The sequence below is a fragment of the Borostomias antarcticus genome (genome assembly GCF_949987555.1).
Source record: "Borostomias antarcticus genome assembly, chromosome: 35".
NCBI lineage: Eukaryota > Metazoa > Chordata > Actinopteri > Stomiiformes > Stomiidae > Borostomias > Borostomias antarcticus.
In genome coordinates, this window is record NC_140268.1 from 1,188,759 (window position 1) to 1,212,519 (window position 23,761).

The window sequence follows — 23,761 nt, forward strand, 5'->3', positions numbered from 1 at the left end:
AACCATGTTATACATCGTCACCAGAGGATGCCAAAGCTCTGTGCTTAGTTTGATGATCGTTTATTATGTTTAAGTATATTTGTATAATACTGCATTGTTTCATGAAGGAGAAGCCATGCACATGCACAATGTTTTCCATTAAAATTATATTTTTTGCTGGACCAGACCAGTATACAATATTGAAAGTCTGTTACTCGCTCACTCACTGACACCATTGTTAACAATAACCCAAAAAATAAGTACACATCGCCATCGAGCTGAGATATATTACATGTGGTTATGTTATGTACACTAGAATAAAAATGCCAAGCAACAACAACTACAATGCATTGGATCAGATGGGAGGCGCATTAATACTGAAAATGGAATGATATGCGGTCCCAGGTGTGTGTTACAAAGTATTTTAACACGTCTTCCAGCCAATCAGAATCAAGAACCAGAACTAACCGTTGTATAAATGCACATAACAAGCTGAAAATATGAAGGTAGACTCTCTATGATATGTGATTGTAGGAGAGTCGGTTACTTTCCCATTGCAGTTTAAAATGTCTAGCACAAGCCCAGAAATCAGTCTTGTCACTGCGTGCGTTATTACATACGCTAATGAGTTTGAACTCAAGGGCCCCAAATCCAACGAACGTTTTTCTGATAAATGACTGAGATAGGACCCAGGAATATATCCACATCCCTCCTGAGATGCAATAACCTTTGAACCCCAGCCCAGAAATAATTGAATTATTTCCTGGAGGTAATTTATTGAGGAACTAATATAATTTATTTTGTTTCATCTACAGACAAAACAAAATAAATTATATTAGTTCCTCAATAAATCACCTCCAGGAAATAATTAAATTATTGAAAACACGGTATACTTCTCGAGTTTGAAGAGAAATCACATTAGGGGGACTTTTATCTTGAAAATCCTTGTTGACAACAGTCCCACAGCAAAACACTCACCCGCGATTTGACCACCGATTTCTTTCTTCTCTCTTTCAGTGAAGAAATGGCGTCTAACGGTAAGACCCAACGGTTTAGTTAATGTAACGTATCTAACTGATAACTAACGTTATATTCAGTAAGTTAGACTAGGTAAACCACATTATTAGCTTCATTTTGGCTGGTCGATAAAGAGTGGGAGGCATGCTAGCAGGTTAGCCAGCTAGCATTGAGCTATGCTAGCTAACGTTAGCTAGCTTTCTGCTTCCGCCATCTTCTTTAGCCCGTGACCGGTGTGAGAGCCCGGTCTGACTGCCTACCCGGCCTGACGGACATGCTCAGCTGCTGGTTGAGCTAGCATGCTAACGCTAGCTTGGGCTTTATGTGGCTCATTAACGTCTCATGTTCAGCTAGCTCGCTAGCTAGCTTAGAAGCTAACGCCGTCATAACGTTACTATTTGAATCACCTTCCAACGGACCAAGTTCGCTAGCTTTAGCTAGCTGGTTAGCGGCTAGTTAGCTAGGTGGCTAGCTCTAGTTAGCTAGCTGGTTAGCTCTAGTTAGCTAGGTGGCTAGCTCTAGTTAGCTAGGTGGCTAGCTCTAGTTAGCTAGCTGGTTAGCTCTAGTTAGCTAGCTGGCTAGCTCTAGTTAGCTAGGTGGCTAGCTCTAGTTAGCTAGCTGGTTAGCTCTAGTTAGCTAGCTGGCTAGCTCTAGTTAGCTAGCTGGTTAGCTCTAGTTAGCTAGCTGGTTAGCGGCTAGCTCTAGTTAGCTAGCTGGTTAGCTCTATTTAGCTAGCTGGTTAGCTCTAGTTAGCTAGCTGGTTAGCGGCTAGCTCTAGTTAGCTAGCTGGTTAGCTCTAGTTAGCTAGCTGGTTAGCTCTAGTTAGCTAGCTGGTTAGCTCTAGTTAGCTAGCTGGTTAGCTCTAGTTAGCTAGCTGGTTAGCTCTAGTTAGCTAGCTGGTTAGCTCTAGTTAGCTAGCTGGTTAGCTCTAGTTAGCTAGCTAGTTAGCTAGCTGGTTAGCTCTAGTTAGCTAGCTGGTTAGCTCTAGTGAGCTAGCTGGTTAGCTCTAGTGAGCTAGCTGGTTAGCTCTAGTTAGCTAGCTGGTTAGCTCTAGTTAGCTAGCTGGTTAGCTCTAGTTAGCTAGCTGGCTAGCTCTAGTTAGCTAGCTGGTTAGCTCTAGTGAGCTAGCTGGTTAGCTCTAGTGAGCTAGCTGGTTAGCTCTAGTGAGCTAGCTGGTTAGCTCTAGTGAGCTAGCTGGTTAGCTCTAGTGAGCTAGCTGGTTAGCTCTAGTTAGCTAGCTGGTTAGCTCTAGTTAGCTAGCTGGTTAGCGACTAGCTACAATGAGAACCTGAATCGGCAGATAGCTTGCTAGCTAGAGCAAAATAGTTCCCCTAACACCTAATTGTGGCCAGTATTTGTATTTTAGGTGAATAGTTAGTATTTTCTTTGCCTAGTAGCAAGTCTCACATCAGGTGTCCCATCAGGTACTTGACTAGTCGGTTTGATTTGATTTGATTTGATTTGATTCACTTTATTTATCCCGAAGGAAATTAAAATGCCACGTAGCTCATAAAACAGCCATAAAAACAACACAAGACAACAATACACATATAGAAACATACAAGATAAGGACAGACCAAAAACATCAGACATGTACGTTAGTCGTGCACATCCCTATCATGTAGAAGTGGGGCCCTCAGTCAGGGTTCTTGGCTTATGGGTCCAAGGGGAGTTAAAGTTGGACCAGCAGGTAAACCAAATGCTATCCACTGCCAACCGAAAGCTACCCATCCTAGGCTCAAGTGTTTTGGTGTAAGCAGATCTGGTGACCATCTTCAAAACATACATCCGACTCACAATTTTGATGACTATCTAGTATAAAGATGAGGGGCACCATTAGTTGCGAGATGATTCTCAACGCTAGGTTTAAGAAATTGACGTCTGCATGAAAGCTCTCAGCACTTGGGGACGTTAACAAGTATTTTTCTCTGCTTTTCCCCTCAGAATACTCTCAATCTGCCGGCCAGGGGTAAGTCACAGGTGTCGACAAATGTATTTTCAGAACCCAAATCAAATAAGTGCTGAATTATGTCTATGCCATATCAATCCCTGAATTTTGGCGTCGTTCTCAGGTATGGATCCTATGGCAGCCAGGCTAACCCGGGCTATAACCAGGCTTCTAGTCAGCAGGGCTACGGAGGCTACAACCAGAGCTCTGATAGCAGCTCCGCACCCTACAGCCAGGGCAGCTATGGCTCCAGCTATGGCCAGTCCCAATCAGGTAAGTGACCAATCAACGCACCACAAACGGATCATTCACTGCTATTTTTGAGTGAGTCTCCCTCCACTTCACCTACTGGTATATTGATCTTGCGTTATTAATTTGTAGATACAAAATTGTGGCCCTCATGACACGAGTAGGCTTGTTAGCCTGTGACCATAGACCTATCTTATTTACTACATTGTTGATTGTGAAAGGGATGCAATCCGATAACCGTTCACTTTATCTTTTGTTGCCCAACACGTGGCCCCGCCCCCTCTAATCTCATAGGAGGATATGGTTCCCAGCCGCCTTCCCAGGGTGGCTACAGCCAATCCGGTCAGTCCTACAGCTCTGGGGCCTACAACAGCAGCAGTCAGCCCCCTCCGAGCGGATACAACCAGCAGTCATCCTACTCTGCGTACGGACAACAGCAGTCTTCTGCTCCGTCCTCTGCAAGGTAATTCACTCTCTTTCCATGGTCCATCCATCCATCCATCCATCCATCCATCCATCCATCCATCCATCCATCCATCCATCCATCCATCCATCCATCCATCCGCGTATCCGGGGTCGGGTCCCGGAGGCAGCAGCTCCAGCAGGGGGCCCCAGACATCCATTTCCCTGGCAGCATCAACCAGCTCTGCCTGGGGAATCTTTAGCCATCTTTCCATGGTACGCAAGTTTGATCATACGTTATAGCAGGGGTACTCAAATAGAAATCCTAAACGGTAAATGGATTTACCATTTATAGCCTCCTCATTGGAGCCCAATTTACTGTTACCGCTCAGACATTGCTCATTAAGTGGCGCACCTTAGTAGATGAATTAATCTGAATTATTTGCTTAGGAAAGTGCTTTTTGTGCCATCACTGTTTTATTCAAGAAAACTGCCATCCGCATAATCGTAGCTGCTAGATTGTGAACATTAAAGAATGGTTAAACTGAACAGTCGGGTAGGAATGTGCCTGCTACTTAAATAAACAAAATAAAACTTTTCTCCTACAGCTATGGCAACAACTCCCAGCCCTCTAGCTATGGGCAGCAGCAGCAGAGTGGGGGCAGCTACGGCGGCCAGAGCGGAGGTAGCTACAGCAGCAGCGGCGGAGGTCAAAGTGGTGGATACGGGGCTAGCGGTGGTCAGCCACCGCCCTCCCAGCACGGCGGCGCTCCCTACAGCCAGGCACCCAGCTACAACTCACCCCCGCCCCAGACCTATGGCCAACAGAGCCAATATGGCCAGAGTGGAGGTAAGGGAAAAAGATGACCTGAATTAGACGGTGCATCCAAGTTATTGTTGCTTTAGTTACCATTTCTTCCAATGAATTGCATTTCCCAATACATGTTGCTGCCTATTGGTAATAGCAGGGTAGGAAGTAAACCTTTCGGTCTATAACGTTAATGGTAAATGGTAAATGGACGGCACTTATATAGCGCTTTTCCACCTTAGCGGCACTCAAAGTGCTTTACAATAGCCTCTCATTCACCTATTCACACACACATTCACACACCAATGGCGGCAGCTGCCATGCAAGGTGCTAACCTGCTCATTGGGAGCAATTTGGGGTTAGGCGTCTTGCTCAAGGACACTTCGACATGTGGACGGTCGGAGCTGGGATTCGAACCGCTGACCCTCCGATCACTGAACGACCCGCTCTACCGACTGAGCTACAGTCGCCCCGATGTCCTAGTTACTTATGTTAAATTAATCGGACCATCGGCGTTGGTGTATTTCCAGCTGAACACGATTGGCCCTGTCTTAACTTTCTAGCGCGGCTTCCAGTTCTCCCCTCAAAGTCGCGATGACTAGCTGAACCCTAACCTCAAACTTGCTATTCTGACCCCCTCAGGATACGGGCAGGATTCTCCTCCTTTGAGCGGAGGTGGCGGAGGATATGGTGGCCAAGACGGAGGTTATGATGGACGTGGTGGTAGGGGCCGTGGAGAGGGAGGTTTTGGAGGCCGTGGGGCCGACCGGGGGGCTGACCGCGGCGGCAGAGGTGGACCGAGAGGCAGAGGAGGCATGGGGTAAGCATTCAAAGACATTTTCCTCTCGCACTCGGCTAAGACTGAAAATGTATTTTTATATGGACGCAACCTCCGACAACATCTTCATACATGAACATCTCTCTACCCTGGATGTAAACACTGACTGGCCTTCGAATGGTGTTAAAAGACACACTTACTTGCATGTCAGGGTTAGCAGGAGGATTGATGGATCGGACAATGAAGACATCCATGTACGCAATGCAACGGTCAGATGGGCCGTCGTGTGTCCACACGTACCATGTTGTCCTGGGTGAAGTGTGACCAGAACAATCGAGGTCTGGACAGCCGTATACATGGTCTGGTCGCAAGTTAAACCAAAAAACCTTACTGCTGTCTAACGGTAAAGACGAAACCACTCAGTGGGGAATTGAGCAAGTGTTGGTTACATGAAATCTGAGGGGTTTAAATGAACATTACCAGAGGTCATGGGTGCCATGAAATGTTCTTAGTGCATGGTGAATTGGGTCAATGACAAATCTCTGTTTGGGTGTACAAACATGTCTCCTTGTGGAATACCACTAAGTCATTGGGAGTACTGACGGAATGAAATTTGACTCTCTACCAACTCGGGAGGAATTTCCACAGAACCAGTGTGACGCTTGCTTGGTGAGTGAGCAAGTTGTGCCCTGTGGGTTCTCCGTCCTAGAAGGCTGGGTTGTTTAGGACGACATTAACACCATGAAAATCATCCACGCTCACATGTGCAAACGCCCAAGAGTTCTGGTCAATAATGCAGTCGCCGGTGTGAAAGAGAAAGGTGACGGTCTGAAAAATGAGGCGATCGTTTTCACAATGCCAAGTTGAACTGGTTTAAACGACTTATCGGTGGCGAGACCAGCCCTCTGTCAAACATCACACGATTGGTTGATTCAGTAGTGACCAGTCTGAAGTGGGCGATGAATATTTCGACCAGGCTGATGGTTCCAGTACCTTCCATCTAACAAGCTGGCTTTGCTTGCACTAAAGCCTAGGTCCTCTTCAATACAATAACTAGCTTTTGTGGATGGCTGGCTTGAGTAATTATTCTCATTTTAAGATAGCAGCTGTTTAGTGTAACTGCATGGTCAGATGAGGGGGCTTTTTTTCGAGCTAGAAAGCTAATAATGTCTGATGCATTGCTCATGCTACTATGGAATTGTAATATTTTTGTTTTGTAGGATTCAAAGAAATTCAGAAGGGATGGTAGGTTTGGGCACACATCCAAGCTTTCTGCAAACCTCTTATCAGACCTTTTGTGCCCAATGCGTCTTTTTTTAATGGTTTCCATCAATCCGCCATATATATACACTGTAATCATGTGTCAAAGGGCATTATTTAATGGACAAGAAGTTAGTTTTACATTTCATGAAGTCATTGCTTAACTGTGCAACCATGTGACCATGGCTATTGAGTGACCTTGTCCAAGAGCATGGTATTCAAATCACAGTTCACAGGCACACAAGCTAACAAAACGCTTGACACACAATTACAGCAACCGGTGAAGTGCCAGAGGTCGCTATGGAAACATGTTGCCTTGTTCCCCTCCACAACCCTTGTTCTACCATTTTAACCAGGTTTGTTGGTCTAGGAAACTAGAGGAATAGATGGCAAGGGCCCAGCGATACTGTCCACCCTCATACACACACCACATGACTCTGCCATTCCCCTGCCCCCCCCCCCTAACACCACCCCTTACCCCCCCCCCACAAAACCACTGTGTGAAATAATGCTTTAATGAATCTCTCAATCTCCTCCTAGGCTTGTACCTCTCCAGGGTGGGTTTATTTTGATTTTTTTCTTTCTTTGGGGATCGGTAGAGAGAAAAAAGGATAGAGATTTAACTTCAACAGATTTAGAAGAGGTAGGTAGGTAGGTGGAGGTGCAACATGGACACTTTGACCTGTTAGGAAAGACGCCAAAGAACCAAAGCAGTTGGTATTTGACCAGGGGAGTGTCACACGTCTCAAAACCTGTCACATCCAGAGAAACCGCTGCTCAGCGTTCAGTGACATCTTCCTTCTAGAAGCATCATTTGCTGTGGGTGTAACTTTGCACCAAAACGTTCTAAAGCATCCATTTCACAGCAAATGTAGGAACCAAAGACTTTTGGTCTGAGGTTTTCTCGCTTTTTTTCCGTTGGTGATGAAGATCACGATTGAGGTACGGAAGAGCATTAGGGCCAACAGCGGAGGTTTTTTTTTTTTTTTTAAGCTTCTGAGTTTAAAGTCAGAAATTCTGACTTTTTTTCTCAGAAGTTATTTCTGACTTTTTTTCTCAGAAGTTATTTCTGACTTTTTTCTCAGAAATTCTGACTTTAATCTCAGAAGTTATTTCTGACTCTTTTCTCAGAAATTCTGACTTTAACCTCAGAAGTTTTCTGACTTTTTTCTCAGAAATTCTGACTTTAATCTCAGAAATTCTGACTTTAATCTCAGAAATTATTTCTGACTTTAATCTCAGAAGTTATTTCTGACTTTAATCTCAGAAGTTATTTCTGACTTTAATCTCAGAAGTTATTTCTGACTTTAATCTCAGAAGTTATTTCTGACTTTAATCTCAGAAATTATTTCTGACTTTAATCTCAGAAGTTATTTCTGACTTTTTTTCTCAGAAATTCTGACTTTAAACTCAGAACCTTAAAAAAATAATAAACTCAGTTGTTGGCCTTAATGCTCTTCCGTAATTGAGGAGATAGTGTAAGGAGGGGTGAACGGAGAATAAAGTCTTTGGTTTAGAATAAGAGAGAAATGGAATAAGGCAGACGAGGTCATTTAACTGGTCCTTAGTCCCAAAACTCTGACCACTTGGACACAAGGCAAGAGACACATTCAGATGGTGGAGAGAGTAAGGGGGTGAACAGAAAGGGAAAGAGAGAGAGGAAGAGGGCAAAGATGGGTTTGGATACCAGGAGAGTGAAAGAGGGAGAGGGTACTCCCAGAGAGATTGGCTCCGCCCACACCGACCTCCAATGCGTGTCGCTTTTCTTTCCCTCTACATCAGAATGGGCGATCGAGGAGGATTCAATAAGTTTGGTGGTAAGTGCCAAAAACTCTTTAAACGGCAGGTTTGACGGGTTCAAAGAGTCAAAGGTTAAGGGAGGGGGTGACGAGATGTTGAATTATTTGTTGTATGAGTTGTGGGAAGAGGTGAACTTTGAACTGTTGAAAGAATGCCCTATGTGGAAAACTGTTGTCTGAAAGAAAAACTAACGGGAGTTATCTCACATTTGAGACAAAGCTTCAAGTACCACTAGGTTCATTCAGGGAAATGATGTAAGGTAGGGATTTTATCTTCTCTGGAATTGGGACACTTTAAATATGAAAATGTGGTTAAGCATAGCATATTGAGGTGAAAAGGGGCAGGAGTATTAGAAGGTATAAAAACAAAACATGAAAGCAATGTTAAGCGTTAGCAGTTAACGTCTATAGCAGGTATGTGTGTGTTGGGTTATGTAAAACACCTCGATATGCTATGGTAGCATGTGATGTAAAGAATGTTGTGCATGTGGTCTACTCTACAGGTAAGAATAATGTGTGTGTGTGTGTGTGTGTGTGTGTGTGTGTGTGTGTGTGTGTCATTTACTCTGCACTGTGAAGTCCTCTGCAGTAGAGGGCGCTATAACGTTACAGTCAATCAACTCCCAAATTCATCTTGAACATTGTTGCACAATGTGTCTAAAGTCATGAGCACTTGGATTTCTTTGATGGATGGGGTCATTCAGGGGTCGTCTGGCTCATGGTTTTCTCGACAGAAACCCTGTTTTATACTTGCTTTGAGTTGGTTTGCAAACCTCCTCAAAGCACCTTCGAAATATCAGGCCATTCTATACTTGAAAGGTGAATGATATTTTCTATAGTTGCTGTAAGAATCTGTCAGAATGACAGAGTTGTGAGTTGTCCACTCATTGGTTTCAGTATTTGTCTGATGGTGCGCAGGTCAGGAGATGCTTCTGTATCTGGAACTTTCCTTTATTTCCACACCTTTTGTCCACATTCTCTTTTTAACCAAGAGGCATTAGAACGAAAAGCAGCATTATTCGTTCGACTGGTTGGGATGGTGCTTAATTTGAGTCGTATTTACTGATAAATATGAGTCATATTTAGTGAGATTTATTCTAAAATAACGGAGCATGAATTTATGTTCGTGAAATTTACTCGATCTACTATCAAACAACGTGGTAGAATTGTGTATTTTCAATGTTTAAATGAACTTCCAGAGGGCGCAATATAACTTTATTCTTAATTAATATTCTACATAACGAAGCAGCCATCTCGGGAGAATTGCAGAGGAGAAATCAACAGTGGCATGTTGTGAAAAATGAAGCGAAGCCAAGCAAAGCATAGTGTGGGACCACTTCAGAAAGAAGTGACAAGAAGCCACTTCTAAATACGGTGATGTACCCGTACAACACGACGACAACAGCAACGCTCCAGCACTTAAAGATCGTTCACTCGGATAAGTTGTCTCTCCTCCTCGTCTCACCTGCAGCAAACCCACCATCAGCTCAGTGTTTGCGAGGAGGAGCTGTGACGCGCAGCAGACAGAAAAAATAACCCAGTGTGGGAGAGTCGAGCACTTGACAATCCTACAATCACACTCTTGAGTTTGAAAATGATGTTGAAAACGCTTCCGTTTCGCCTGTCGATGGGAATTACAGCTAAGCAAGTGGCCGTCTGTGCGGTGAAATGGCGAAAAGATGAGTGGCTATTATGAAAATGCGTAATTCCCGTTGTCGTGGGCAGGATTTCCGTGCGTCCCGGTAGAGAACGGGCCTGGTGCCGGGCCGATGGTTGGGGACCACCGCTCTTAATGACCGTTTTACTTTCCCAAGTGAAGAGTTCATTTGCAAAAACAGATATGTGCATTTTGATAAATCATTTTTTCAATCAAATGTCAACATTAAATATCAATTAAATTACAGTTGGGTTGTTTTGATTAAATAAAGAAGACTCTTTTTTACGTCATCAAAACCATCAAACTGTTATTTAATTGATATTTAATGTTGACATTTGATTGAAAAAATGATTTATTAAAATGTATCAAAATGCACATATCTGTTTTTGCAAATGAACTCTTCAAGTGTACATACAAGCATACCCATTTAATAATGTTACTGTAGATAGCTAGATAGCTTGTTGAGGATAACGGATCCTTCCGGAGGGTCCGTTAACGCACTCCTCCTATCGTTTCATGACTCGGCTGTATTAACTCTCAGCCTACCTGTACCTTGTAATCACCTTCATTTAAGATAAATCCTCCTCATGCTGTTTTGCAAGTTAAATCAAAATCATGCATGTTATTCAAGTCCTGAGTAGCCTAATGCTAGTGAAAGTGTAGCTCCACAGCCATGGACTCGAACATTGGTTGCCCTCAAATAAACACAATCGAATGCCTCGTCTCTGATTCGTTAGTCCACCATCCTAGTAATCAATCTTATGAGCTGGCGCTCAAATGGTCGTTTTTGTGAAATCATTTTTCAACAAATATTCCAGATCTGCGTTTTCCATGTTGATCGCTGTGAGTATCTATCTATCTATCTATCTATCTATCTATCTATCTATCTATCTATCTATCTATCTATCTATCTATCTATCTATCTATCAATCAATCAATCAATCAATCAATCAATCAATCAATCAATCAATCAATCAATCAATCAATCAATCAATCAATCAATCAATCAATCAATCAATCAATCAATCAGTATCTAGCTAGATGGCGAACATGATTGTGATTGGCTGGACTTGTGTCATCAGGTTCGACTCGGGTGATTGACAGCCAGATGAACGGCAGGACAATTATAACTAATTTTGATTGCATAAACTGTCCCAATGTTAAAATGTCAATGGGAATTTGAATGAGCCACTCGAGAGCAGGCATAACCTACCGTACACACCCTTTTAAACATTTTGATAAATCACAGGTTAGGTTACATTTCGACTGATGACAGTTTATGTGACGGCACGCGGCAAACATTTTACTGACATTATTGCTGACTCACAGCCACTATAGCCAATGACGTGCCAAAAAAGACCAGTTCCCGATATCTCTACAATGGAATGCGGCACAACTCGCCGCACCTGTGCGTTGAGCTGTTTCTGGCACAACTCAGTTCTTGATAATGAATCCGACCCATGCAAGATGCTTTTCCCCAACACTTACCACAACGCCACGTTTTATCCTTTTAAAATTCACAGGGATTACATGGCTAGATGAGTTCTCTATGAGCTTCACAGCAGAAAACAGAAGGGACTTTAGATATATAACAATATAGATCTAGGGAGTCATCAGTGTTGTGCTGGTTTGCTCATTCTGACTTTAGCAACAGCGGTGGATTACGGCCTCTTGAGTCTGAATTGTGTTGCTGACATTACCGATGTCAAAGCTTCCATCGACGACATGTTAGCTTCCGTTGACGACGATGAAAGTGAAACCAGCTGATCAATATGCGAGTCCGTCATCTAATTTATGTAAATAGCCTACTTCATTACCTCTGCCCCAGCGAGAGTGCAGATTTCATTTTTTGGTGGTGTGTGTTGATTCATTGGTTAGTAGGCAGGATTACACCAAAAATACCAGACATGGGCCAACTTGGAACCCTATAAATGTTGTGTTGCGGGGCTGTACCACAGATTATTTTTCATAAATATTGCGAGTGTAGTGATAAGAGACATAAAACTTCTGAGTGACCATCAGAGGGCAGCAACGCCGTTTGCAAAATGTCAAAATGGGGGGGAGGGTAGAGGGTAGAAACAGCTTACCTCCGTCCACTGCAGTCAACCAAGTAAACAAGCTATAACATACTGTTAGTTTCTAGCTAGGTACTGTAGCTAGATAGACAGCAGAAAAGACTGCTTCCTGTTCAGATACCGGCACACGTATGTTATCTTTAAAGGAGAATGATCGTTTTTGACAACCTGGACCTTATTTACGGCATATTATAAGACGTTTGACTCACCGAGATAACTTTGGTGTAATTCGGAGGCCTGTAGAAGAAATTTAAAATCCAGCGCGAGCCAAGTATATCCATGTAATGGCGGCGGACGGGGCACTGAGAATGCAGCTTCTAAAAAAATCTATTTTCTGCCGCGAAACGGTTGTTTTCATCAATCTGTCTTTATGAATCGCTAGTTGTGCTTACATAGAGCGAAGGCTTGTTGTGGTTTTTCACATTTCGCTAAATGCCGCAATGCAAGTTTTTGCCAGTTTACACTCCATTGACTTAAGTCAACAACATTGGCAATTTAAAAGTCTGCTTTTTGGCCTGGCGGGGGTTCTTACAACTATACGGAAACACTGACTGGTGATATGTGCTTTAAACATTTCAACAACAGAGCTGGTTGCATAACTTTGTCACGATTAAAGAGGTGTTACTACTTCCTCACACCGACATGGACGTGTGAGAGACATCAGACCCTGCTTGGTACTTTGACTGGATGTGTTGCGATGTGGTGTTGATTCCACAATTCAAGGATGTTTATGTACGAGATACATGTACCGTGTAAAATGACATGCTCAAACCAAGCATCGAGTTAGAGGGAGAGGTGGTACCATGTAAAATGACATGCTCAAACCAAGCATCGAGTTAGAGGGAGAGGTGGTACCATGTAAAATGACATGCTCAGACCAAGCATGCTCAGAGCAAGCATGCTCAGACCAAGCATCTAGTTCCACTACCTCCACCCCAGCGAAAGCACAGGGCGAGAGGTAATGTTTTCAGTGGCTTGTGTTTATTGGTTGGTTGGTTGCTTTACTTTTTTAGCAGGATTATGTAAAAAAACAACCCGATTTTCATGGAACTCGGTGGAGGCATGTGGTATGGGCAAACTTGGAAGTCATTAACCCGACCTGAGGAGGGCGCCACGGAGCCACCCAAACACGGCCGCCCATTCACAGCCATTCATTTTTTGGGACTTGGGCACAGGAAGTGAAAAATTCCCCCCATTTATTGTCAATGGGGGGGGGGGGGGGGTTGAAACGGCCGTATCTCGGCATGGTAAGGTCAAATGAAATGGATTCATGGATGGAGGTCTGTGCTCACCGAGCACCATTTGTAGTTTAAAATGTGTTTATTATCTGTTAGCTGGGTAGTGTCTAAAGTTGGATTTGAATAGGAGGAACACTTAAATTATTCTAAGGAAAAAACAAACTCGGGTGGATGGAAATAAAATGTATGAACATTTGATTGATTTGATGGGGAAACAATATCTCTTGTGTATGGTGTATGTAGTGTGCGTTTCACATGTTGGAGTAAGCGTGGCTGTATGACTCCCATCTCGAATCAAGATCTTGCGCGCTCTGCAGAGCGCTTGAGGATGCAGGTGGCGTCGGAACTTCTCGTCCGTCTCTCAATCAATCAATCAATCAAAGCTTTATTTGTATAGCGCATTTCATACCCAGAGGCAACACAATGCGCTTTACAGAGAACAAGGGAGGTGGGCATACGACCCACTCTCTACATATTCCAGAGGGAAGCAAAAAAACAGTAATCACCCGGGGGCCAGATAAGTGAGCTGTAAAAACTCTTCCCTGACCCCTCTCAACAAGGCGATCGAGCAAGCTCCTGGAGTATGTTTGTCTACCGGCTAAGAACATTTATGAAGCAATACATTGCATTGAATTACATTTCAGAATGAGAGAGGCTAAAAGCATCATAGGAGAAAGAATATTCTACGGACATGCTACATCATCCACAGTAGACACAGGGGTATCTATCGGACTTCGGGAGGTCTGCTGGTGACAGTGGGGCATCCACTGGACCTGGTTAGAAGATAGGAGGGAGAGAGAGAGGCAGTTTTCGGAGCAAGAAAGGCTAAGAGCATCAGGTCCAGGCCTAAGCCGGATGTGGACTGATGTGTGTCTGTGTGTACGTGTGTGTGCGTGTACTAAATACTACGATATCCACAGCTCCGCAGCTGACACTGGACCTGGTTAGAGGATAGATAGAGTCTCTAAACTAGAAACGCCTACTCCGCTTACGCCTTCGACAACTGGACACGCTGACCGCAGGCGTGGATGTGTGAAGGGCCGTGCTCTCCAAGCGTCCTTTTCGAGTTGCCTTTTATGATCGTCTCGGTCTAAAAGAAAGAAATGGCGTTGGGAAAACAGGATCATGCTGACGTTTGGTGAAAAGGACACGGCAAAGGTTTATTGAGGTGGACAGGGGTTAACGCCATCATCGCATCTCTGTTGTGGTTAGCTGAAGAAACGGGGAAACACGTACACTCTTCCTTTGTACTCGTACTGAATCAACTTCCTGTCTAGGCTCCATGTTGGGTGTTCTCGAGTGAATTCTCTAAAAAGAGATGGAAATACCATCATCACTGCCATGGGTGTCTCCCAGAAGCCTGAGGTGACTTGACCTGACATGACGGGTGGCAGTTGGGATGTACCCACTGTTGATAGTAGTGTGTGCTCAACAGCTCGGTGAAACTCTGTTGAATAATACCCACAGTTGCTTCCGTTTTCATGTCGCACAACACAACGGCGAGGTCAAACTATGAAAAATATGGTACAGTGTCAAAATGCTTTGCACAATTGTCAAAGTCGACATACGATTTACATCGAAAAGGATACAATTGTGAATTCTTGGTCCGGTAAAGGAGTACCTTGGCTACGAACGAAGCGTGCAGCTTCTTGGGTTGGCTAAGGTGTGTGGGTATATAATCCACATGCAGTCACAAGAACCGGCGAGTTAAATGTCTTGGTGTGAGGTTCTTCAGTGTGCAGGTGTGACTCTGCTTATTTGATCCGACAACAACGTAATGGGAGCAGTGAAAAGTACAGCATGCGTGACTGAAGCTGGTGGTGCACAAAATACCGAATTGAACGGATGTAGACCAACATGCTTCGACAAAATGGGTCTTCTGTCCTTCTGTCTGTCTGTGCTGAGTACTAAGAACATCTTGTTATTTGACCACAAGTATTTAATTATTATTTTACTTAAAATAATCAAATGGGACGTGTGGAAGGCTTGGTGATCGATGAAAACGTCTGATAAAAGTGGAATGAAGGTGTGGATAAATGGCAAAAAAATATTCAACAAATATGATCCTGACGCTTGAGGTGACCCATCCCCACTGTGCTTTGAGATCGGGAGTTCAGACGCGTTACACACTGAACACTACACACTGAACACTACACACTGAACACTACACACTGAACACATTACACACAACACATTACACACTGAACACTACACACTCAACACATTACACACTGTACACATTACACACTGAACACATTACACACTGAACACTACACACTGAACACATTACACACTGAACACATTACACACTGAACACATTACACACATTACACACTGAACACTACACACTGAACACTACACACTGAACATTACACACTGAACATTACACACTGAACACTACACACTGAACACTACACACTGAACACTACACACTGAACACATTACACACTGAACACATTACACACATTACACACTGAACACATTACACACGGAACACTACACACTGAACACTACACACTGAACACTACACACTGAACACTACACACTGAACACATTACACACTGAACACATTACACACTGAACACACTACACACTGAACACATTACACACTGAACACATTACACACTGAACACACTGAACACATTACACATTACACACTGAACACTACACACTGAACACTACACACTGAACACATTACACACTGAACACATTACACACTGAACACTACACACTGAACACATTACACACTGAACACATTACACACTGAACACTACACACATTACACACATTACACACTGAACACATTACACACTGAACACTACACACTGAACACACTACACACTGAACACATTACACACTGAACACATTACACACTGAACACTACACACTGAACACATTACACACTGAACACATTACACACATTACACACTGAACACTACACACATTACACACTGAACACATTACACACTGAACACATTACACACTGAACACATTACACACATTACACACTGAACACATTACACACATTACACACTGAACACATTACACACTGAACACATTACACACTGAACACATTACACACTGAACACATTACACACAACACATTACACACTGAACACATTACACACTGAACACATTACACACATTACACACCACATTACACACTGAACACATTACACACATTACACACTGAACACATTACACAAGGCATTTAGAACTGAACACATTGGATGTACATGGAATGGAATGACACGGTACTTTGTTTTGTAGAGTGAGAGGCGGAGCAGATGACCTAATCGTGTGTGTGCGCGAGTTGGAAAGATGGATATGTTCTAGTAGTGTATGGTGCATAACATCCCTCCTTTTTTTGTAAATTTAAATCTATCTCTGCTTCTCCTCAAGGTCCGAGAGACCAGGGACCTGATGGACCCAACTCCAGTAAGTAAAGACTTCTCCCTCCCAGACTAGCTTCAAAAAGTACCACCGATGAGGATTTTGGACAAACATCCAATGATAGCGGTGTCTTTCTTCAATATATTGTTTTCATGCAGCATCACCACACTTCAACTCAAAGCAAGGTTATTATAGTTACGAAAACTAACTAAAAAACGAAAACTAGGTGTGAAAAACATTTTACTGAAATCAAAATAAAAACTAGACTTTACAAAAAAACGATAACTAACTAAAACTGCATTGTGTGTTTACAACTAACTAAAATAAAATTAGAGAGAAAATGTCCTTAGTTTTAGTCATTTTCATTTATTTTTTAATTTATATATAAAAAAAAAAAAAAAAAAAAAAAATTGTGTATTTAAAGACAGAGGACACTCTTAGACGTGGCACCACGTTGACCCTTGTGCTCTTTTCCACTAGTGCAAGACCAGGATAACTCTGACAACAACACCATCTTCGTGCAAGGCCTGGGTGACACCTACACTGTGGAGTCTGTGGCCGACTTCTTCAAACAGATCGGCATCATCAAGGTACAGCGCCTTCCCAGACACACCATAGACTTATTACTGCCTTCGAACAAACCTGATACCTGCTTCATCCAAAAATACACTTGTTATGGAATCATTTCATGTGTGCCGAAGTGTAATGCTGTGTTCACACCGGGCGTGAATTTTTCCTGCAGCGCGGCGAGTTTACATAGAAAGTCAATACAATTCGCGCCAACTGGGCAGGGGGCGGCACGAATCACCGAACTCGGCGGCGTCCAGGATTCGTCGCGCGGCGACATTCGCAAAAGTTCAATTTTTTTTTTAACTTTCTGCGGCGGATTCGCGCGGCGACCCATTGATCCCGCGGCGAGATTGGGCGAACTGGGCGGCGCGAATTTTCTCGCCGCGCCCCGGTGTGAACACAGCATAATGCAGCTAAAGCCCCCCCCCCCCCCCCTCCCCCCACAGATCAACAAGAAGACGGGGCTACCGATGATCAACTTGTACACGGACAGAGATTCAGGGAAGCTGAAGGGAGAGGCCACCGTGTCCTTCGACGACCCCCCCTCAGCCAAAGCCGCCATCGAATGGTTTGATGGTCAGTGAATGAGTCAGTATCTGGATTCACCAATAGTGGATGAGTCAGTATCTGGATTCACCAATAGTGGATGAGTCAGTATCTGGATTCACCAATAGTGGATGAGTCAGTATCTAGATTCACCAATAGTGAATGAGTCAGTATCTGGATTCGCCAATAGTGAATCGCTTGCAATGGTTTGGCCATGCCACCATTTACTCCATACTCCAGGATCTTGCTCGATCGTCTCGTAGAGAGGGGTCAGGGAAGAATGTTTACAGCTCACTTTTCTTTTCTCCCTCTGGAACAGGTAGGGGGTGGGACCTATGCCCACCTCCCTTGTTCTCTGTAAAGCGCATTGCGTTACCTCCGTGTATGAAATGCGCCATACAAATAAAGCTTTGATTTGATTTGATCACTTGTGTCCTTGTGGTCCCCTACAGGGAAAGAGTTCAGCGGAAACCCCATCAAGGTCTCCTTCGCCACCCGCAGGGCCGACTTTGGGAGCAGGGGTGGCGGTGGCGGTATGAGCAGGGGTGGTCGAGGTGGACGAGGAGGTGATACCCAGCTCGCTGGTGAGTTTTGGCGAGTTTACAAAAAGGGGCTTTGCGGTTTTTTTCTGTCCGAGCCTCGTATGGAGCCGGTAAGTCTCTTCTTTCAAAGACAGTGGGGCTCGAACCCAATCGGCCAAGAGCCGGTGTGTGGATTCAAGAAATCATCCACCTCATCTAATGCCCCATTTCTACCGCACCAAAAAGTACCTGCTCAACTCTAAGAGAGAATTGTTAAGACCAAGAACCAGACGCAAAACCAGAACCAGACCAGACACAGAACCGTTATTTAGAAACCCCTCTATATGACATGTCATGACGACCAGTTACACTTAGAAGGATACCATTTGTGAAAATTTTTCAACTAAGTAGTGTTGAATCAAGTTGAGCCGTTACGATGCGCTGGAAATGGGGCTTAAGCCACCTGGACTGGACTTTACCCAGTGCCCATAAACCATGAAGGCCTGTGTAGCTAAACGCTAATGTACACATCTACTGTAATAATGTAACGCACCTAGCTGGTTGACAGGCTTGTCGATTGAGTTCACAGTTATATATACCTTTATTTAACCAGGTTTAAAAACTCATTGAGATTAAAATCTATTTTACAAGAAAATCCTGGCCAAGAGTGGCAGCAACACAGTTTCCTGAAAAAAAGACAAAGGTTACGATACACAACTAAACATAAAGGTTACGATACACAATGACAACAAAAAACGACAACAAAAAACAACAACAACTGCTACGACAATGACAACAAATGTTAACAAGACTAGCTCAAAGCTTAAAAAAAAGCGCAAAAAAAAAAAGCGCAAAAGTGACTCCGTTTTCTTCTCTCACCCCGTCTGCAGGGCCGATGGGGCGCGGCGGGTTCGGAGGAGGCCGAGGTGGGGGGTTCCCTGGTGGGAACGGAGGCAACGGAGGTGGCGGAGGTGGACAGCAGAGGGCCGGAGACTGGAAGTGTACAAACTCGTGAGTGAGCCCTCAAGTATGCGTGGGTTTTATGCATTTTTCCTCAGTTAATGTGAGGTTGTAAACGTGCAACTGTGTGTTTTGTGCACCTCGACTTACCTCTTCTCAGGGAGTGCGGAAACTTGAACTTTTCGTGGCGTAACGAGTGTAACCAGTGCAAGGCCTCTAAACCGGAGAGCGCTGGAGGGATGTCTCCCCCTTTGGGAGGAGGTAAGGCTCAATAGCGCCCCCCTGCTGTGACCTTCTGCAGGTGCACTGTATGCGATGCACGTTATCAGCCTCGAGACTAACAGGATTCTATTATATTTCAAGGATGTCTAGTTAAATGAAGTTGTTTGTAAACGTGTTTTTTTATTCCATCTCTTTTCTCAGGAGGAGGAGGTTACGGGGGAGATCGCGGGGGGAGGGGGGGCTTTGACCGCGGTGGTTTCCGGGGCAGAGGAGGGGACAGAGGAGGGGACAGGGGGGGAGACAGGGGCGGCGACAGGGGGGGCTTCAGAGGCGGCCGGGGGGGCGACCGGGGGGGCGACCGGGGTGGATTCGGCCCTGGCAAAATGGACGGAAGGTTAGTGACCACAAGTGTGACCGTTCTAGGCAGGCAGATCCTCACACAGGCACGAAATGACCCAGCCACTGCTTTGCACTGTCATGATAATGTCACCAGTGGTCATGATACAAGGGTCACAGCAGACTAGATAGATAGATAGATAGATAGATAGATAGATAGATTGCACAAAAGTGCAATAATAAAAAGTTAAGGACCACTCACAATGAGCTGTGAGACACAATATAGTTACAAATCAAAATAGAATAGAGCGTACATTATAGTACTACACACATACAACCATACAATTGAGAATACAATACAGTATAGGGACATAGAAATACAGTATAAACGAGAATGAGGACTAAATTAATAGAAATGGGTCAGTTTATAGACCAGAACTCATGAAAGCTTTTAGTTTTAGGATGAGGTGGCAGGCTTTGGCACATTCGTTGATAAAGTGTCTACCGGCTAAGATTCTACACAATTTATTTGGATCATCAAGGTCATTAAAAAATTCTAAGCGGATGTGAATCTCTCACAGGGGCGACCACAGACAGGACCGTCGAGACAGACCCTACTAGTCGAGACAGACCCTACGAATCGACGCTCCGAGCTGGACCAGTTCCTCCCATCGTCCCCTCCGCTCCACTAGGACCAGCGCCTGTCCCCGATCTGACCTGGGACCAGCTACACCCCAACCCTCCTCCGCCGCGTTAGACGCTGATATTTAGTGTGTTTGTTGACCATGTGTAGAAACGGCCCTCCATTTTTTGTCTCGCACATGCACACTTAACGCACACTCCTCATCTTCCTCTGCATCATCTCAAATTAGTTATCTTCATCATATTCCCCTCATCCCTGCATCTCCTCGGTTTAGTCAAATTCATTTTATTTGTTGTGAAAGCTTTGTGTTTGGAAAAGAGGCATTTTATGTTACTATTAATGAGTGTGTTTGAACGATGTGGTGTTTGTTTTATTATTAAAGTGTTTATAAAACCATTTGAAAAGCGCTTCTCTTTCAATCATTTAGTTTGACTTCGTTTCTCTGGCTCACTAGCTTAGTCTTTTGTACTATTTCAACAATTTAGGTGAGAGTTCTGAATTGTAAATTGTAATTGTGTGGGGCAAAAAGGTGAATATCACACCAAATTGATAGATCAATCACTAATGTTGACATTTCGACCATTCTTTCATGTCTTATTCTTTGGTTTAGCGATTTTACGGAGATATCTTTTACGTGTGTGCATAAATATTGTCAAAAGTGTGAACCTTTCCTGCCTCGACTTGACTTGCCACCACAAACGTGTCAAACAAGATCTCACCCACATCCCGCATCTAAAGGACAGCAGATAAACAGCATGCTTGTTTTGTCTCTAATGTTTTTGCTGCAATACTTACATCATTATCACATCCTGTCTTAGAGAGCAGGTAAGTCCACAAGACGAAGACTAGTAGCTAAAGTATTTATTTCTCAAATAATTGGCCCTGGTTGGAGCTGGAATTATGTTGGTGTCATTTCTCCAGAACATAAACTATTTGAAAGGAACTTGTAGGCCTCCTACATTCCATTTGACTCGTATCTGCTGCTTCCATTAAAGCTTAAAAACAAATTACGTAATTAAACTGCAAATAGTTATTGGCCTGTATGTACTGATATCAAAATAAAATGACTGCTAATCATTTTATAAAGTGCAGGTGACCAGTAAAGCATACGGTAACTTAAAGGGTGTAAAGGGAACAAGGAATGTTGATCAAAATGATTAAAGGTGCAGTTTGTAGAACTTGATGCTAACCAGGCCAGGTCCAGCCTGGCTTATGTGTGTTGGACTGGTAGGACGGTAATGTCTGATAAATAAAGATGGGTCTTGTCACCTGGACACATCAGTTCCAATGCTTCCAATGCTAATCCAGCACAATGAGAGCGGGATAGCCAGTTAGCTCATGAGCTCACAACAACTAGCAGCAGCTTCCATAACATTAATGGTAGCGGTCAGTGGCTAAAGCAGTTACACTGATGATTCCTGTAATGTTATTTATTTTGCTGCAATGGGTTCAACTTTTGTTTCTGGATAACGGTCATGACTTGCTGTTTTGCACTTCCCTTTAGGTGGTGAATAAGTAGACCAGGACACGGTGGGTTATTTGGACATCTACTAGGATCTTGATATTATATTGATAATAGTATATTATATTGAGTAGCCATTTTATTATACTCAAGCTGTGGGGTGTTGACTTTCTTCACATGTCCACACCGAGGAATAAAAAATAATCTATGGTGCATATCTTATACATGCATATTATACATCATGTTCAAAAATTCCACTATATCTTAGAAAACATTAAAGTCATCCTAAATCAGTTACCAGTGGCTAAGTGCATTTGAAGTATCAAAAAAAGCATCCATAAGCAAAATTACAATATCCATGTCCAACATATACAGAAAGTACCCTACAGTTTGAAGTGCTGACATTATATAAGGAGGGTTTGTGCTCAGGGCTCTTTTGCATCGTCATTGGAGTTGAGGTCATAAACTGGCCACTCCCACCTGCCTCAGTTAAGCTCCTCCCCCCCTATAATACAATGGCTACATTGTGACATTTTCCAAGACGTAGATGTTTGAATGAGATGCCAAAGATTGCTAAACATTTCGGAGAATTCAGTGGCATTCTATTTCCGTCTTCCTTAAAAGACATGGCATGGGCTATCTTTTTTATCTTTTGTCCTTAGGTAACGAGTATAAGGTGCAAAACAAGTAAAATGTAGATTATTATAATTATTGGTTAAATCTCTCTCTCTATATATATATTATATAGATATATAATTATTATTTTAAGAAGGGTGGACTAAAATCTTTCTTTACAAAATGATGTATATTTATATGTTTGCACCTGGCTTTCCAAACATCAAATTGGTCCTCCCAACATGTTAATTGCAATTCTTTAAAATCATTAAAGAACTCTGTTATTATTTTGTGAGCTTAGGGCTCAAAGCTAAAGCATACCTCATTCATTCAATCATTTTCAAGTCAATCAATCCAATGAGTTGTATTGTCGACTAAATCCATTACCTCAAACAATATTTATTGTAAACTAAACATGTAGATATGAATAAGTGTGTGAGTACATGGTGGTCACAAACTCCCAATCACAACTCTTTAGGCTTAATATTTCAAACCTTTATTTTTCTTACCTAGATGAATCTTCATCTACTTTCTAGCGGCTGAACTCATGACAGCAGGTAGAAGGATGCAAAAATACGGTATAAAACAATGTCTGTAGGTATCTCTGCACGTGTCTCTGTAGGAATGTTGCAAAGTGAGGTGACTTTCCTCCCTCATGTTGAGTCACACTACGCACACATACCTCAGATGCTTGATAACATCAATGGAAAACAATACTATCCTTTTCCCTATCAAAGCTGATGAAAGTAGCTGCCACACATTTCATACACGGAGGACTAGTTTAACGAGTTTAACGACGAGTTCGAGGATCATATAGCCTGGCTTCGCCACCCTGATCACATGATCTCACATTCTGTTTCACTCAGTCGGGTCACGCTCCCATTCAGACTGAGTTCCACCCAGCAGATATTTGCCCGTCCAATCACAACCGTTTATCTAATATGGGGCGGGTTTGACACAACGACTGTACCCATTTGATACGACCACAAACCCACGTTTTTTTTTTTAAAGATATTTTTTAGGGCTTTTCAGCTTTAATAGGACAGTTGAGAGATACAGGAATTGTGGGAGAGAGAGAGAGGGGGGAGGACATGCGGCACAGGACCCGAGCCAAAAAATCGAACCCGGGTCCGCAGGGCGAAGGACTAGCCTTCATATGGGGCGCGCCTTACCTGGTGAGCTACGAACCCACGTTTTGAGACCGCTGATAATACCCCTTGGACATAAATAAACTCAGTAACTCCAGACTGCAGTGTTGCGAATTGTGTCTGGCGGACCCAATG

The 23,761-nt window shown here is 43.4% G+C and overlaps 1 protein-coding gene across 1 annotated transcript; it reads left to right on the plus strand.

Moving 5' to 3' along the window:
* The first annotated feature begins 938 nt into the window (after nt 1–938).
* fus (FUS RNA binding protein) lies at nt 939–19,597 on the plus strand. The gene is made up of 13 exons (XM_084461047.1): nt 939–1,016; nt 2,941–2,965; nt 3,069–3,217; nt 3,488–3,656; nt 4,204–4,445; nt 5,046–5,223; nt 8,224–8,258; nt 16,613–16,648; nt 17,084–17,193; nt 17,620–17,749; nt 18,172–18,303; nt 19,131–19,251; nt 19,361–19,597. The coding sequence occupies exons 1-13, from the start codon at nt 1,004–1,006 to the stop codon at nt 19,473–19,475; spliced, it is 1,455 nt and encodes a 484-aa protein (XP_084317173.1). The 5' UTR covers nt 939–1,003; the 3' UTR covers nt 19,476–19,597.
* The last annotated feature ends 4,164 nt before the right edge of the window (nt 19,598–23,761 follow it).